Here is a 16840-nt window from a genome sequence, read left to right as displayed (position 1 = left end):
CCAATTCAGTTCCATCCTATAAACATGTGTTGAGTGCCTGCCCTGAACCGGAAGCAGGGTGCTGCCCAGGGGTCAGACCAACATGCAGAGATGGAGAGGAGCAGCGCGATGACTGGCCGGGATGAGAAGAAAAGCCTGGTAGCCAGAGAGGAAGGAGAGCTTTACCTCCTTCGACAGCACCATGGAGGCCCATTAGTAGGCAATAGCAGCATCTTGGCTAGAGTTGATGGATACGACAAAATTGGAAGCTGTGACACAACAAAATTAAAAACTAAAGTCTCCCGGTAGCAAAGAGGGAAGGTACCAAGCACAGGGAATGAATGGCATAAGCACAGACACAGAAGTAAGCAGGCAACATGGCCAGGGTGCAGCTGGAGTAGATGCCTGGGGTACACTGGGCACAGGGGCATGGCAAAGGATGAGACGGGAGCACAGGCGCAGCCCAATCCTAATGCGCTTGCATTTCATCCTATAGAATTGCGCTAACCAGTACGTGTCAATGCTGAGCTCCTGAAATGTGATGGTTCAAATCAGATGTAAGTGTAAAATACACACTGGGCTTTGCTATGAAAAACAGCAAAATTTTTTGACCCCAGGAGCATTCTACCACCAAGTGACACTATCAGCCCTACTTTGAAATAGAGTCTCGCTCAGTTAGTTGTAAAGAGCCTCACTAAGTAGCTGAGGCTGTCTTCGAACCGCGATCCTCCTGTCTCAGCCTCCCAAATGCTGGAATTACAAGTATGTGCCACCACTCTGGGCCCTTAATAATTTTAAAGTTGGATTACATGTTGAAATGACATTTTAGATACTGGATTAATAAAATGTATTATTAAGTTATTTTTAGAAATGTGGCTAATAGAGAATTTTTTAATTAATTAATTTTTTTATTGGTGCACTGTATTCATACATCATAATGGGATAAAAAAACCATTTGTAGACATACATGCACACATCGCCCAATTAGCCCCTACCTGATCCCAACCCCGTTCCCTCCCATCTCTCCTTCCCATGCTTGGCTTAGTGGTTGACATCTAGTATTATAGCAATTTATCCAAAATTAACACTGATAATCCCACAGAACAGTTTCATTTGTCTGATACCAAGCTTTTGATGACTTAAAGATAACATTTCAATATTTCTTTTTGCTTTCTTTCTTACTAGAGAATATTTTTTCTTTTTTTTTTTAGGTGAAACTATCATACATTTACTTACTTATTTTTCAGAAAAAAATCTATCCTAATGTGGAATATGGACTCTAGATACCCAAAACAATCTCAAAAAAGAACAAAGCTAGAAGATGTATATTTTCTGATTTCAAACCATATAAAGCTACAATAATTGAAACAGTGTAGTACTGTTCTAAAGGCATATATATATAAACCATTGGAGTTATATACAAGCCTAGAGATAAATTCTTCCATATATTGTCAAGTTATTTTTGACAAGGTTTCCACGAACATTTGGTGGTGGAAATAATAATATTTTCACTAAATATTGTTGAAAAATAATAATTACATGAAAAAGAATAAAATTGGACCCTTACCTAACACCATATACCAATATTAACTCAAAATAGATAAAGACCTAAATATAAATCTTAATACTATAAAATTTTAGAAGAAAATCTGGGTCATTAAACCTCAAAACATTGAAATTGGCAGTGATTTCTTGGATATGATTTGAATGGCACAGGCAACAAAAGGGTAAACACACTCCCTAAAAATAAAAAAAAGATTGTATATCCAAAGACAATGTAAACAGAGTTAAAAGTTACAGATAGAATGGGATAAAATATTTCCAAATGCTATATCTGAAGGTATATTAATATTCCAACTACAAATCCTAAAAATTAGCAACAATAAAAGCAGACAATACAATTTAGAGATAGGTAAAAGACTAACATAAATAACGAATCTCCACAGATAACCACTCTTAGTTGTCTGTTGGATGGAAAATCTTGTTTCTCTGGTTCTGGTGTGTGTTACCTATTTCTTCTTTGTAGTTAATCTCTTTGAGTATTTTCTCTAGCGCTGGTTTTAAAGACATAAATTCCTTCAGTTTCTGTTTGTCATGGAAGCTTCTTATTTCTCCATCTAATTTGATAGAAAGTTTTGCTGGGTAGAAAATTTTTGGCTGGAAGTTATTTTCTTTCAGAGTTTGGAATATGTTACTCCAAGCCCTTCTGGCTCTCATAACTTGGTTTGGGAAGTCTGGAATGATTCTAATTGGTTTGCCTCTGAATGTCAAGTGGCCCTTTGTTTTTGTTGCTTTTAAGATTCTCTGCTTGGCTTCCACATTGGTCATTTTGACAATTATGTGGCGTGGGGATCCTCTTCTCTGATCCTGTGTAAAGGGGGTTCTATAAGTTTCCTGGACCTGTGTATCAACCTCTTGCTCTATGTTTGGAAAATTTTCTGCTATTACTTCCTTGAAGAGATTGTTGATCCCTTTGGTATCACTTTCTTTTCCCTCCTCTATTCCAATTATTCTTAGGTTAGCTCTCTTAAAATGGGCTCATATTTCTTCAATGTCAGATTCCTGCTGTCTGATTTTTTTTAAGTTATAAATTATGCATTCATTTTTGGAGTGATCCTCTTCTAGGAGCGAGATTCTATTCTCCATGTGGTCTAATCGGTTGTTTGTACTCTGAATTGAGGCCTTTACTTCATTAATTGCATCCTTTATCTCTTTTTGGCTCTCTCTGAATTCTTTTCAAAACACCTCTATTATTTCTACAGTTATTTTCCTGATTTGATCTTCTAGAAATCTCTGAATTTCTGTTTTATCGGGTTCTGATGTTGTGGGGTTGTGGGCATTCATTGCTCCATTGTTATTCCTCTTTCCCATGATTTAGGAAGTTTGTGCCTTCTCTGGGTTCTTCCCTTGGGTCACTAAGACTTCACTTAAGGTGCTCTGGATCTCAAGTCTGTGGTATCTCAGTCCCCACTACTCCTTTACTAGGTTGTATTGCAGAGTCTCAGACCCAGGGATTCAATCGAGGCTGCTTTAGACCATAGGGGGTGCCAGGTTGGGCGTTCTCCTATGGTGTGATATCTCTGCCACCACCACTCCCCCACTAGGTCAAGTCCCTGGGAGTGCTGTACTGGGATTTCTTCTCTAGGGGCCGCAATTTGACTCATCGTTGTTGAGTGCGCCGATGGAGCTGTAGTGGACTCGGTGAATTCGCTGCTGCTGCCGGTGGCAATATGTCACCGCTGCCACGCCCTCGGCCGTGAGGCTGACGTATTTCTTCTATGGTTTTGCGCTCCACTCTGAGTCCCTGCAGGGTGTGCTGAGCCCAGCCACTGGGAGCTTTAGATGCTCCCTGCACCGAAAAATCTGCCGAATCCCGCCCGGTTGTTCTGCAGCAGCTCACGTTGGCTCACTGTCCACTGATCCTCTCTGGAGCCTGGTGGGCTGTTGAGTGCGTTGGTCTGAAGTCGTCCGGTGAACTCGCCGCTGCCGCCGGCAGTAAGGCGCTGCTGCCGCGTCCTCAGCCGTGAGGTTGGTGTATCTCCTCTGTGGCTCTGAGCTCCGTTCTGAGTCCCCCTCCTCTTTGGGACCTGGGGCTGCAAGGAAAGATGGCGCCCGCCACTCTGCGCCGCGGCTCCAGCCCCAGCACTGCGATCTGGTTTCTTTCTAGTGTCTCATTTTTCCAGTCCTCTTTTTCTCTGTCCCTTGTAATTACATTTTTTGTTTCTCTGCTGATGGTATTTTCTGACTATGAAAGGTGCTGATTTTGTAGTAATAGAGATTGGTTGTTAGCGGGGCTCGTAAGCCCCGCTTTTCTCTGTCGCCATCTTCCCGAAAGTCTAATAGAGAATTTTAAATCACCTAATATAAAATTTGATGGCTCATGCAGTAGTTCTATGGTTGATTCTTCAATAATTAGTTCACCACAAGCACTGAGACCAGGGGAGTCTCAGTTCTCTTGCCAGTGACTAGTTTAAAGATGGGCACTGGCCCAACCAGGCCTATTGCTCTGGGGCAAAGATGGCTGGAGGGGTTCCTGGTACAGATGTGTCTGCCCAAGTCCTGAGACTGGACCTCTGCTTTGGGATATGGCTGTATTGTATGTGACACAGAACTAGTCTGGCCACCTTCTGAGTCAGGGGATGGAGTAGAGGATGGCAGGGCTAAGGGATGGTCATGACCCGAGTCCTGCCAACATGGAGCAGCTCCATCAACCAACCCGGGAACTCACTCTTCCAGAGAACTCCCTGTCAGGGGATAGTGAGCCCTCTTACTACTTAAACAATATGAGTCAGGTTCTCTGTAACTTATAGTCAAAAGCAGCCTGGCTGATATTCTCCATTAACCTAGAATTACTTACTTCAAAAATTAGAAATGAGCAGAATTTACTTAATCAAAAGTAGTACCAAGCCAGGCATGGTGGCACGTTACTTGGAATCCCAGTATTTGGGAGGGTGAGACTGAAGGGGTTTGGGGTTTGCAGCCAGCCTCGGCTACTTAGTGAGGCCCTCCACAACTCAGTAAGAGCCTGTTTCAAAATAAAAAGAATAAAAAATAGGGCTCCGAGTGAGTATAGCTTGCGGATAGAATGCCCAAGTTCAATCCTCAGTACTGCCAAAAAAAAAAAAAAAAGAAAGAAAGAAAAGAAAAAGAAAAAGAAAAAGAAAAGTAGAACCAAATACCAACCGGATCTGCAAATTGCTAACTTTAAGGTTATCCCTTCACTTAGAGGTGACTAGTCAAAACATACACACTGGGGGGTCACTCAGCTTCATTTCACTGATGTGGACATAAATCCTTAAAGATGCAATAGAAAATATACAACTGCTAGAGTTTATATCTCATTAAAGTAATTGTAAGAAATAAACAAACTGGGCATAGTGTTGCAAACCTGTAATCCCTGTACTTGGGAGGCTGAGACAGAAGGATCGCAGGTTCATGGCCAGCCTCCACAACTCAGCCAGCCCTTGGCAACTTAGTGAGACCCTGTTTCTAACTAAACAATAAAAAAGGCTGGGGGTTTAGCTCTGAGGTAAAATGTCCCTGGGTTCAATTAAAAAAAAAAAAAGGAGGAAGGAAGAAAGGAAGTAAATATTAGGGTATAGCTCCATGCCAGGGCAAGTGCCTAGCATGCGTGAGGCTCTGGGTTCAATCCCCAGCACCACAAGAAGGAAAAAGAAAAAAGGAGGGGGGAAAAAAAGAAAAAAATTGGGTAAAATAATGTACAAAAAGCCCAGCACAGTATCTAGCACATGGTAAACCCACAATATATAAACTTGGTTCTTGTCTATTTTCCTTTATAAAATTATTGATTTAAAAAAAAGAAACAGAGCCGGGCATGGTGGCGCACACTTGTAATCCCAGCATTCAGGAGGATGAAACCAGAGAATCACGGTACGTGGACAGTCTTAGCTACTTAGCGAGGCCCTTCACAACTCAGTGAGACCATGCTTAAGAAATAAAAGACTAAAAAATAGTGTTGGGGTATAGCTCGGAGGTACAATGCCCCTGGGTTGGTTTCATCCTTAGTACTGCAAAAAAAAAAAAAAAAAAAGAAGTAATATGTTAAATATGCACTGTCACTCAATACTACAATCTTGCTTTTGTTGACTAGAAGTCAGATTACAGTAAATACTAATATACACATTTTCATCCAGATGCAATACTTAAAACTAGTTAGTGCGCTGGGCGTGGTGGTGCACGCTTGTAATCCCTGCGCGTGGGAGGCAGAGACAGGAGGATCGTGCAGGTTCGAAGCCAGCCGCGTGTGCTGGCTTAGGAGATCCTGTTTCCAAATTTTAAAAAATGTAAAAATAGGTCTGGGAGTGTAGCCCAGAGGTAGAAGGGCTTCCAGGAACCCCAGTACCACCAAAAAACAAAACAAAACAAAACAAAAACAAAAACTAGTTAGTGCTTGGTTAAGTGATTGATTAGCTAATTATTTTATTTATATGAAACCAATAAATTCCAGAACTAAGCTAAACACAATAAGGTAGACAGCAGTAAAACTACTAACTATAAACTAGAGCATTTTTACTAAGTCTTCATACCCAATCTTTGTGAGACTGGCAAATGACAACACAATTTGAATCGAAGATGAAAAAAAAGAGAGCGGATATCCAGAGAGGTAGGGTTCTGACCTTGGGGCATACCTAGAGGGTGACTGATGTAATAAGAGGAGACATGAAAGACATTTGGTAATACCTAACAGTGATAAGGGAAGGTGTGGAAAGGCTATCAGCCTAAAGGGGAAGTTAAGAATAATACCTGGTGAGTTATACCAACCCACAAAATTCCAAAACCTTCTTGACTGTTACTGAGAATTTTGTTTAGTAACACACACTAAGTCAGGCATGGGGCACATGCCTATAATTCCCGTACTTAGGAGGTTCATAGAAGGATTGCAGGTTTAAAGCCAACCTCAGAAACTTAGCAAGGCTATCAGCAACTTGAGACGCTGTTTCCAAGTTAAAAAAAAAAAAAAAAACAGGGCTGGGGGGGGGTGTAGCTCAAAGGTAAAATGCCCCTGGATTCAATCTCCAGTAACAAGACATAATATAATAATAAATGAAAATAAGATACATGCTGGGTGTGGTGGTGCACGCTTGTAATCCCAGTACCTGGGAGACAGAGACAGGAAGATCACAGGTTTGCGGTCAGCCTCAGTTGCTTAGTGAGGCCCTCCGCAACTTAGTGAGACCCAGTTTTAAAATAAAGAATAAAAAATGGGGCTGGGAGTATAGTACAGAGGTAGAATGTCCCTGGTTCGATCCCCAGTACTACAAAAAAAGCAAGCAAGCAAGCAAGCAAGATCCACTAATCAATTTAACTTTAATTTATAAATAGGACATGCAGAAACACATTGGGCAGATTCCTCACCAGCTCAATCTAAATGTGTTATTTGCTCAACTTACATATTAAGGATGACCAGTTGTCCTTGGCTTACCAAGGACCGAGAGTGGAAGTCAGTTCTATTTGTCTACTCTAGTCTTTAACAGAGTTCTATGACATAGCTGTTCACTAAAGTTAATACACAAGCAATGAAGGAATAAGGGTTTGGAAATTGATGTTTTCACTGTGGCCAACTACGCATTCTATAGTAATGTGAATTTCCAGTACCACCCGTGCTGTAATGAATAGGGAAAATATATGTAGATCATTCTTACCCCCATCACCATGGGCACCTGCGGCCTCAGTGACTGCCTGCCATCTGAATGAGAACTCAGTTTCCAAATGGGAAACTCTGGCCTGCAGACTATTCCCTGAGGTGAGACAAGGGTGAGCCTGAGCTACTTTTTGGAGAATGATAATTATTATTCTTACAGGAAGTTTGAAGCAGCCTTACTAGTAACTGGCATACAGAGGGGCTCTAAACCAGGTTATAGATTACACTTAGTGCATTCCAAAGTGGATCCCACATACCTAGAGAGTAGGGGAGAGGCAAGAAGAAGGCCATCCATCCCCATTCTTTGAGGTCAATATTTTTTTCATATTTTATTTTTTAATACAATTTTTTATTGAACATAAATGGTATACATTTAAACTATACTTGGTGCCCCCCCCCACCGTTTCCCCTTCCCCCCTCTCACCAATGATTGTCCAGGGTAGCCATGCCATATTCATACTTTTACACATATTTGGATGTAGACTTTGGGGTCAATATTGTATAAATAACAGAAAAAGTGATGCCCTGGCCTTTTTTTCCCTTTAAGATTAGGTTTATTCAGATATTATCTAGATATAGTAAAATTCTTCCCCTTTTAGAGTACAGTTCTGCGAGTCTGGCAAATGCATACAGTTGTATTTCTCTCACCATAACCGTAACAGCACATTTCCACTCCCCTCCCCAAACTCCCTCATGACCCTTTCTAGCCAGTCTCTCTCCATGCCCTCCACTCCTTGCAACCACTGATGGGTTTCCTGTCCCTGTTCTGTCTTCTCCAGAATGTCACACAAATAGTCTTTTGAGTGGTTTCCTTTACTTACTGTGTAAATGGCCACAAGGCCTGGGGGACTGGGACAGTCAGTGGATAAGAAATGGAAAGGGACAGAGAATGGAGGGGTGCCAGGGCCAAGCCACACAAGGGCTTGTATGCCACGGGAATCTAGCAGTTGAGTAGTGTGATCTGATTGACTTAAAAATAATTTTGGTGGGCTGGTGTGGTGGCACACACCTGTAATCCTAGTACTTGGGAGGCTGAGATAGGAGGATTGCAGGTTTGAAGATAGCCTCATCAAGTAGTGAGGCTCTCATCAACGTAGCAAGGCCCTGTTTCAAAATAAAAATAAAACAGGGCTGGGGTTGAATATAAAAATAGCATATAAAATAAGGCTGGGGTAGAAAAATAAAATAGCTCAGAGGTAGAATGCCTCTGGGTTTAATCTCGAGTACTACAAATAATAATAGTAATTATTTTAGCATGCATGTAATCCTAGAACTTGGCAGAATGAGACAGGAGGATTGCAGATTCAAGACCAGCTTATCAATTTAGTGAAACCCTCAGCAAAGTAGCAAAACCCTACTGCATATTAAAAAGTAAAAAAAAAAAAAAAAAAAAAAAAAAGGGCTAGGAGTAAAAAGCTCAGAGGTAGAATTCCCCTGGATTCAATCCCCAATACGACAGACATTAATAAGCAAGCAAGCAAGCAAGCAAGCAGACTACTGTATGAAAAACAGACCATCGTGGACCAAAAGCAGAAAAATGGGAAGAAAGTTATGGCTACTGCAGTCAACTAGCTTAAAAATGATGGTCACTTCAACTGGAATGGCAACACTGGCAGTGATAAGAAGTGGTTTGATTGGAGAATTAACCAGAGGAGGGGCTGCTGGGATGAGGCCAGCTTGCTGGGTGCACAGGGAGTTGAGGAAGGCAGAAAGAAAGGCCTGGGCAACAGGGTGGAGGAAGGGGCCATTCACAAGGAAGAGGGAAAGGGAAGGACAGGGAGGTGGGCGGGGCAGGTCTGAAGGGGAGATGGAAGGCTCAGAGCTCCATAACTGGATAGCTTTAGATACAGATGCTACTGAATCTTTCCCCTGACCATTCTGCACACCCGTATTGAGCTTTGATAGAGAAATTTCACTTAATAGTCCCTGCCCTGTTGCTCTTTAATAGATGGAGCGAATGCACTAGATAACATATTCAGTCTCCATTGAGTTTCTAGAGTTCAATTTACAAAACTGAGAAGGTAAAACATAATGGCTCAAGAAGAGAGCTCATCTATTTCTCATTTGATTTTTTTTTTTTTTTTTGAGGGGGGATAAGGGATACTGAGAATTGAACACATGGGCATTCTAACTCTGAGTGATACCCTCAGGCCTTTTTAATTTTTTTTTTTTTAATGGTCTTGCTATGTTGCTGAGGTTGGCTTGGAACCTATGATACTCCTGTCTTAAACTCCCAGTACTAGGATTGCAGGCATGTACCACCACACCCAGCTCTCATTTTCTATTCTAAGTAGGTAAAAAAAAACCCACACAAACCTGAATTTCATAAAAATGATGCCTCTAAATTTTACATTACTTTTTTTAGAATACAGATTCCATTTGTTCAACTACATTGGCTCAAATGAATTAAGAACAGAAATATCCTTTTAAAATTATCATAACTTTTTCCCTTGCTTTAACATGTTTTTCTGTTTACTGGTATTTACAAATTAATGATTGCAAAAGCATTTAATGGTCGATCTTTTCCAACTGTGTGATCAACTTTATGCTGTTGATATGACAAAGGAAAACCAATTGATCAGGAAGACATGCAGGATGGGAAGCAGGTATGGGCAACAAGGTGTAGAAAAGCCAAAGGCTGAGTAAGGGTTTGCCCTTTCCCCTTTCCTTGGGGAACCCGACTATCAAAATACAAGGGAGGAGCCGGGCGTGGTGGCGCACACTTGTAATCCCGCGCTTGAGAGGTGGAGACAGGAGGATTGTGCAGGTTCAAAGCCCCTTGTTGGCTTAAGAGACCCTGCTTCCAAATAAAAATATAAAATAGGTCTGGGAGTGTAGCCCGGAGGTAGAAGGGTTCCATCCCCAGTACCATCACACACACATACACACACACACACACACACACACACACACACACACACACACACACACACAATACACTGATCACAGGAACCCCTCACTTTGCACCTCTGAAGCCGCCAAGGCAGTGTTTGCTACACAGGATTATCATTTCTGTCAAGGAACTAGTCATGCATTCATTCATTCATCCCTTACCACTGTCAACACAATCTCCTTAAAGTTTTTAATCTAAAAATTGCAGGCAAAGTTGTCATTTGTAACATATTATATTTAACAGAAAATAGATACCATTAAGTAAATTGACATATAGTAGAAGACCACTAAGTACAGCTATATAGGTTGTACCTTGCATGCTTTAAAGAAGCACCACTCACACTGTAGTTATTGTGGATCTCTTACAAAAAATGCTCACTGGATGGTAGTCAAATGCCTTGAGGAAGAGGCACCTTTCCCCCCTAAGTTGTAAAGGCTCCATATCGGCTAACAGAAGCCCCGGAATTTTAGCTCTTTGGCACACACATTTGGTGCCTGAAGTAGCCTCATCATCTTACTCATGAAGAAGCCAAGTTCCAAGGAGGTGAAGGGACAATGTCCTACAGCTAGCTCGTGGCCAAGCTGATCCTAGTCTCCATTCTCAGTCCAGCGCTCTCTTATAACAATACGCCACCTTTGCTAAGTGTGGGCTGCTCTTTCCAGATGTGTGAGTCACTGATGCACTCCCTCAATTCTGTGCTCTGCTTCAGAAAGGATCTTTGCCAAATGGGCATCCCATGCTGCGTTTGCCATTTGTTCCTGAAGTGAGTGGAGACGAGGCTAGAGAGAGAGGCAGCTAGTGTTCAAAGCGCGGAATCTCTAGACTGAAGGCTCCAGGAGAGCAGGAGCCATGTCTAACATTCTCACCATGTATCTTGGCACACAGAACATAACTAAGTTAGTTTTATACAAGGATCTGTATTACTTTATGTAAGCTAGTTCAGACCAGGCCCCTACCACACTGTCTTCTGCAGCTCGGGCAGACATGGTATTATGAAAACCTGAGAAGTACTGGAGTGATCCTCAGCTGTTTTTTTAAATCAAATGCCAAATCTATCTATTTATTATTTATTTTACAGTACTGGGGATGGAACCCAGGGGCATTCTACCTCCAAGCTACACCCCCAGCCCTATTTTTTATTCTTTATTTTGAAACAAGGTCTCAATGAGTTGCAGAGGGCCTCACTAAGTAGCTGAGGCTGTCTGTGAACTGCAATCCTCTTATAAGCGTGTGCCACCATGCCCAGCCAAATATTTTTTGGGGGGATTTGGGCTCATTCAAGTTACACCAGTTAAAGAATCATAAAATGTTAGCACTGGAATAGATCTTGTACGTTATCTAATCCAACTCCCTCATTTGTCACTCCAGAAAACTGAGTCACAGGAAGTAACAGAATCCATCCAGGTTAACTGCAGCTAACTTATGCCATGGTTAGTTCCTAAAACTTATTTCTGGCCATGAATTAGTTGCCCTTCCCTAAATACTATCATATCTCCCTGCCCGTCAACAAGAATGACTGATAACCCATGATGTCAGACTGCACACTGGAGAGGTGTGTCCTTAAGGATGATTGCTAGGTTCAGTTTAAGCTGGACAGTGAAAATCATGACTTTAAGAAGATACACTATTACATTCTTTCATTTTCTCTTTGCAAGATGAGAGAGGAAGAAAAGTTTAGTCAGAAGACTATACAAGTCCTCAAATGTACTGAAAACCAGAGATGAAAATGGGTTATGATTGTGATGTATATGGTTTAGAAAGCACAGCTGGTTAGTCATACAGTAAACTATATATGTCTATTTACACTGGCTCTGAGCTAGAAATTCTATTACCGAGATAATTAGTGTAATCTAATATGATTATTTTTGAAGAAAATATGTATTATAAATTCTTCAAGCAGCTATCTAAATGTGTTTATTAAGAAACAATATACTTTTCATATTTTTAGTTTGATTTCAAAATAAATCTTTGAAAGTAAAAACAACACTAGAACTTCATTTCAGTAACATTCCAAATTATGGGACTACTCTGGTGGTTCTGAAAGTTCATATGATATATATGTGTGCATGTGTATATATATATGTAATATATATGTCATATGTAGTATATATTACATGTTTAACAGAACCAAATGAGTATGTCAACACTGAGACTTCAGTGTTATGCTGTTCTGTTGACTGTGCCTCTCATACATAATTATTAAAGATAAAAACAGTGTATAGGGCAATTATTTTTCTGTATAAGATAATTTATATTAACTTAATAATGAACTGTAATTTAAATCTCCTAAGATATGTTTCCCGACTTGATTTTTCAAGTCTAGCAAATGGTGCCAGTAGGTAACATATTAAGGAAAGCAAAGCCGTATGTGTGCATATAAGCTTCCATTTTGATGACCTCCAACTTCTCAGCTAGGCCATAATGCAGCAAAATGGCAGTGGCATATGATACCTGGTTATGGCTGGCTTCAATGGAGCTTCCAATAGCATGGAAAGTCATCTGCACAGGGGCTAAGGTCAGACAGGTCACATATTCCTTGCCACTTTGTCTATCACAGTAGTGAACCTATAATAGAACATATGCAATCTGCTGAACGCCATTTTTAAGAGAGCCAGATATAAAAGGTCCTTTTTCACAGAGTCTAGATTTCAAGAAAGATTCAAATGCTTATGCAGAACACACTTCAAATATTTAAGTCCTTATTAGACCTCTCTAATATCTATGGAAATTCTATTAATCCCTTAAGTCTTTTTAGGTCTTAGAGGAGTTTCAGAAATACTTTTCATTATAGCTAGTAGAAAAATTTATAACAGAATGCTACACCTACCTTTAAGGTCCAGCTTCAAAGAATGTATTATGCATAAAGGACACAAGCATGAGTCAACGTTCATTTGATTTTAGTGAGACTTTGCCAACCTGAGTTTCCTTTCATCTATGTGTATGTGACTGCCACTTAAATTACAGTGGCTCTTCTTTTTTTCTACATTAAAGTCCCTATACAATCAGTTGAATATGTATATAAGTCACTCTGTCACTATATGATGTTGTTTGAAATTTTGACATTATTAATCAAATTCAATTAAATTGAAATGATACACAAAGTACAATCTAAAATAAAGTTGCCAGAATATTATTTTTCTTTTAGCTAAATACACCTAACTAACCATTACTAAAACCAACTGTGACTCCATACTAAAGGTAGGGCATAAGGGGGAAGGAGAGTATGACTCTGTTTTCTTTTTAAGAAAAATTTAATCCTTTTATCTACTTTCAGGGGGGGAAAAGGATTGTTAGTGTTTTTTTTTTGTTTTTTTTTTTGTTTGTTTGTTTTTTGTTTTGGTGGTACTGGGGTTCCTGGAAGCCCTTCTACCTCCGGGCTACACTCCCAGACCTATTTTATAGTTTTGAAACAGGGTTTCCTAAGCCAGCGCGCGTAGCTGGCTTCAAACCTGCGCGATCCTCCTTTCTCTGCCTCCCAAGCGCGGGGATTACAAGCATGCGCCACCACGCCCGGCTTAGTGTTTTTAATTATGAACTACAAAGCTAATATAAGCATTGTTTTGGTGACAAATTAATGAAATTATGCCCAAAGACTAGAATGAGATTCCTATCAATTATATTAGAGGGAAAAACCTGTTTTATTGGTTATAACTTGCTCAATTTTTAAATTGTGTGTAGATTTAGAACAAAAGCTTAGGTGAGAATTTTTAATTTGTGAAGTAGAAAATTAAAACACGAGTCCCTTGTTTGAGATTTCATTCTAATTGCAGCATTACATCCGCATACCTTTATGACAGAAAATGGTCCACATTATTTTTGTCAGGTATTATATGAATCTGACTGAAATGTTACAACAATAAGAATCCTAGTCTAATGATTTAATAATTCAACTACTTAAAACCACTAGGGTTTAAGAATGGCCATCATTTTCCCTGGAGGTAGGGACATTCCCTTCTGGGAATCTATAAAAAGAAGTTTGGAGCTCACATCAAGTCAATATAAAAGCCTTGTTTCCAAAGTACAGTAAATATTTTGTTATGAAAACATTTTTTTCCAGGGTGTCCTCGGGGAAAAAGAATTCGACAACACTTGTAATTCACGGTACTGTGGCTTCGAGCACATTAACAGCAGAGTCGATATATACAAGTTCAAGAATATGGAAGTGTTGTTTACTCTGTCAGCCGGGTAGGATGAGGGAAATGAAACTTACAAACATAACAGGTATATGCAAACACCAATAAATGGTGACACTATAAGAGCTACAGTTTGTAAGCATTTATGGGATAATTAAAATATAATGTCTGATAGAGTGCTATTATAAAACATGCTCTCTTTAAGTTTAATAAAATATAATAACCCATCTGACACCAACTGAAAGTATGTAGGAAAGATATGACACTCTCCTGAATATATGGAGTGACAGGACACAGATATGTCACCAAACTTATTGCTGCCCCATTCTTTCTCCCAGAGAAATGAAAACTGAAAAGGAAAAAAATACAGTAAGACAATTACCGTGAAAAAGATGAGCTTCAACCTTTGTTTCCATGCAGAGCTTGGATATCATTACTGAAAGATTTAACCGTTCTCCTAACTGTACACAATTCACTGTGAGCTGCAAGTACCTAGTAAAATACTCTGTATCCTGTGGGCACTCAACCTTAGTCTGTGCATGCAACACACATATGAAAGATGAATGTAAAGGTGAGAGCACACAACTCAAAGATGTCACAGCACTACTGCTAGCTGTTCTCCAGTCTTCTTTCAGAGTAATTCTTAGGCACTTGGATGCACAAAGGAAAGGCTGTATTTCCCAAGTTCCCTTGTAGCTAGGAATGGCTGGGTATCTAAGTACAATGTAAATGGAAGAGTTTTCAGGCAGCTTCCTGGAAACTTTAAAGAGGTTTCAGTTGTGTGCCTTTGGCTCTTCTTTACTGATTTTGTCAACTTGCTGCTTGGAATGTAAATATTAGCATATTCTGTGTAGGAGGGGCAGATACTGGAGGTTGAACCCAGGGGTACCTCCAAGATACACCATTCCTTTTTATATTTATTTATTTATTTATTTATTTATTTATTTATTTATTTTGCAGTATTGGGGATAGAACTCAGGGGCATTCTATCTCCGAGCTACGCTCCCAGTCCTACTTGTTTTATTCTATTTTTATTTTTTATTTTTTTGGTGGTACTGGGGAGGGAACCCTTCTACTTCTGGGCTACACTCCCAGACCTATTTTATATTTTATTTGGAAACAGGGTCTCTTAAGCCAGTGAGGTTGGCTTCGAACCTATGCAACCCTCCTGTCTCTGCCTCTCAAGCACGGGGATTACAAGTGTGTGCCACCATGCCCGGCCTTTATTCTTTATTTTGAAACAGGGTCTCACTGAGTTGCACAGGGCCTCATTAAGTCGCTGAGGCTGTCCGTGAACCACGATCCTCCAGTCTCAACTTCCCAAATGCTGATATGACAAGTGTGTGCCACCACGTATGGCTTCCTTTTTTATTTTGAAACAGGGTCTTGCTAGGTTGTTGAGGCTATCCTGGAACCTGAGACTCTTGTTTCAGCCTCCCAAGTACTGGGATTACAGGTGTGTGCCACCATGCTGGCCAATATTACTATCTTTTACCACAAGAAAACCTAGAGGTGGTTGAGAGGTGGGTTAGAAGGAACCCACATCCCTGAGGGCTTCATGGAACAGAGCTGTGATGCCAGCCCTAGACTTCAAGCTTACAGACGTTTATATGAGCAAAACACAACTTTTATGTCACTGGGCTTCTTATCACTCAAGGTGGAACCTTATCCTGACCAAATTTTCCACTTGCCCCCAAACTGACACCAAGACTCACAGCTAATCACAAAAGGAACTCCAGAGAGCGGCCAAAATTTAGGGCTGAGCCATATTTCCTTCTCCTACACCCTGTACAAGAGTCAGCACAACTGGTCCAACCACAAAGCACATGCAGAGGAACTGAGATGGGGAAGTAAATGGGAGTTATCTGGATCGCTAGGAATACAGTATTCCCAGTGTGTGAGGCTGTGGAAACACCTACACAAAGGTGACACTCACATTTCATTCCTGGTGGGAGGTCTGTTAAGAATTGAAGCTGCAGGCCTCCTTCACTCTGAGGTCTATCCCTGGCAGTGTGGAAGTACATGAAAACAGAGACTAGACTTGAAGATATCTAAGAACTTGATGAAGGTGTCCCAAGGCATAAAACATACCTAAAAACTCAAAAAAGATGGAGGAAGACATGCTTCCTCTTGATGTCCACGGTCCTTGTAGAAAATGATAAGAATCTTGGCAGAAGCCAAGTAGCTACCCAGGCCAAACAACTGGCACCCATCAAAAGATGAAGTCAGGGGCAAGCTCAGAGGAAATATGGCTGCCCCTCTAAGCCAAGGGAGTAACAGACCACCACCTCAAGAAAAAAAAAAACATGAACAGCAGTGGATGAAACCAGGTTAAGTGTGCCATCTCCCCTACCCCAGCCCTGATCCCAAGACCAAAGAAGTAAGGCCACAAAGCAGGTGGAGTGTGCAGGAAAGTGTCTCAGAACCAGGCCAAGCCCCCACCTCACATTCTACAAAGAATCAGAGATACTTGAGAGAGAGGAGGACAGGAGAGGCTCTATACACCCTCCATCCTCTGAGTCTCTTGAGCCAGAAATGAATGGCTTGTAATGGAGGGATACAAACTTGTAGTTTTACCCTGTACTGGACTACATTTTTATTTATTTGGTGGTAGAAATGAAGCCTTACACTTCCAGGAAGATGGCGACCGAGAAAAGCAGCATTTACAAACCC

General features: G+C 40.7%; 1 protein-coding gene across 2 annotated transcripts in view; it reads right to left on the bottom strand.

The window, feature by feature from the left end:
- STAU2 (staufen double-stranded RNA binding protein 2) overlaps window positions 1–16840 on the bottom strand; it is a gene marked incomplete at its 3' end in the record, with an annotated part of 268811 nt that overhangs the window by 93024 nt on the left and 158947 nt on the right. The window contains exon 11 of one of the 2 annotated variants that reach the window (XM_080695005.1): window positions 12486–12599. The exons of the other annotated variant lie outside the window; for it this stretch is intronic. Within the exon in view, the coding sequence (XP_080551131.1) occupies window positions 12486–12599 (114 nt within the window). The remainder of the gene's footprint in view (window positions 1–12485; window positions 12600–16840) is intronic. 2 annotated transcript variants of the gene reach the window in all.

Source organism: Muscardinus avellanarius, assembly GCF_963383645.1.
Source record: "Muscardinus avellanarius genome assembly, chromosome: 4".
In the NCBI taxonomy this organism is placed as follows: Eukaryota; Metazoa; Chordata; class Mammalia; order Rodentia; family Gliridae; genus Muscardinus; species Muscardinus avellanarius.
The sequence above is the reverse complement of the archived record's forward strand: the minus strand, read 5'-3'. Positions and strand labels throughout refer to the sequence as shown.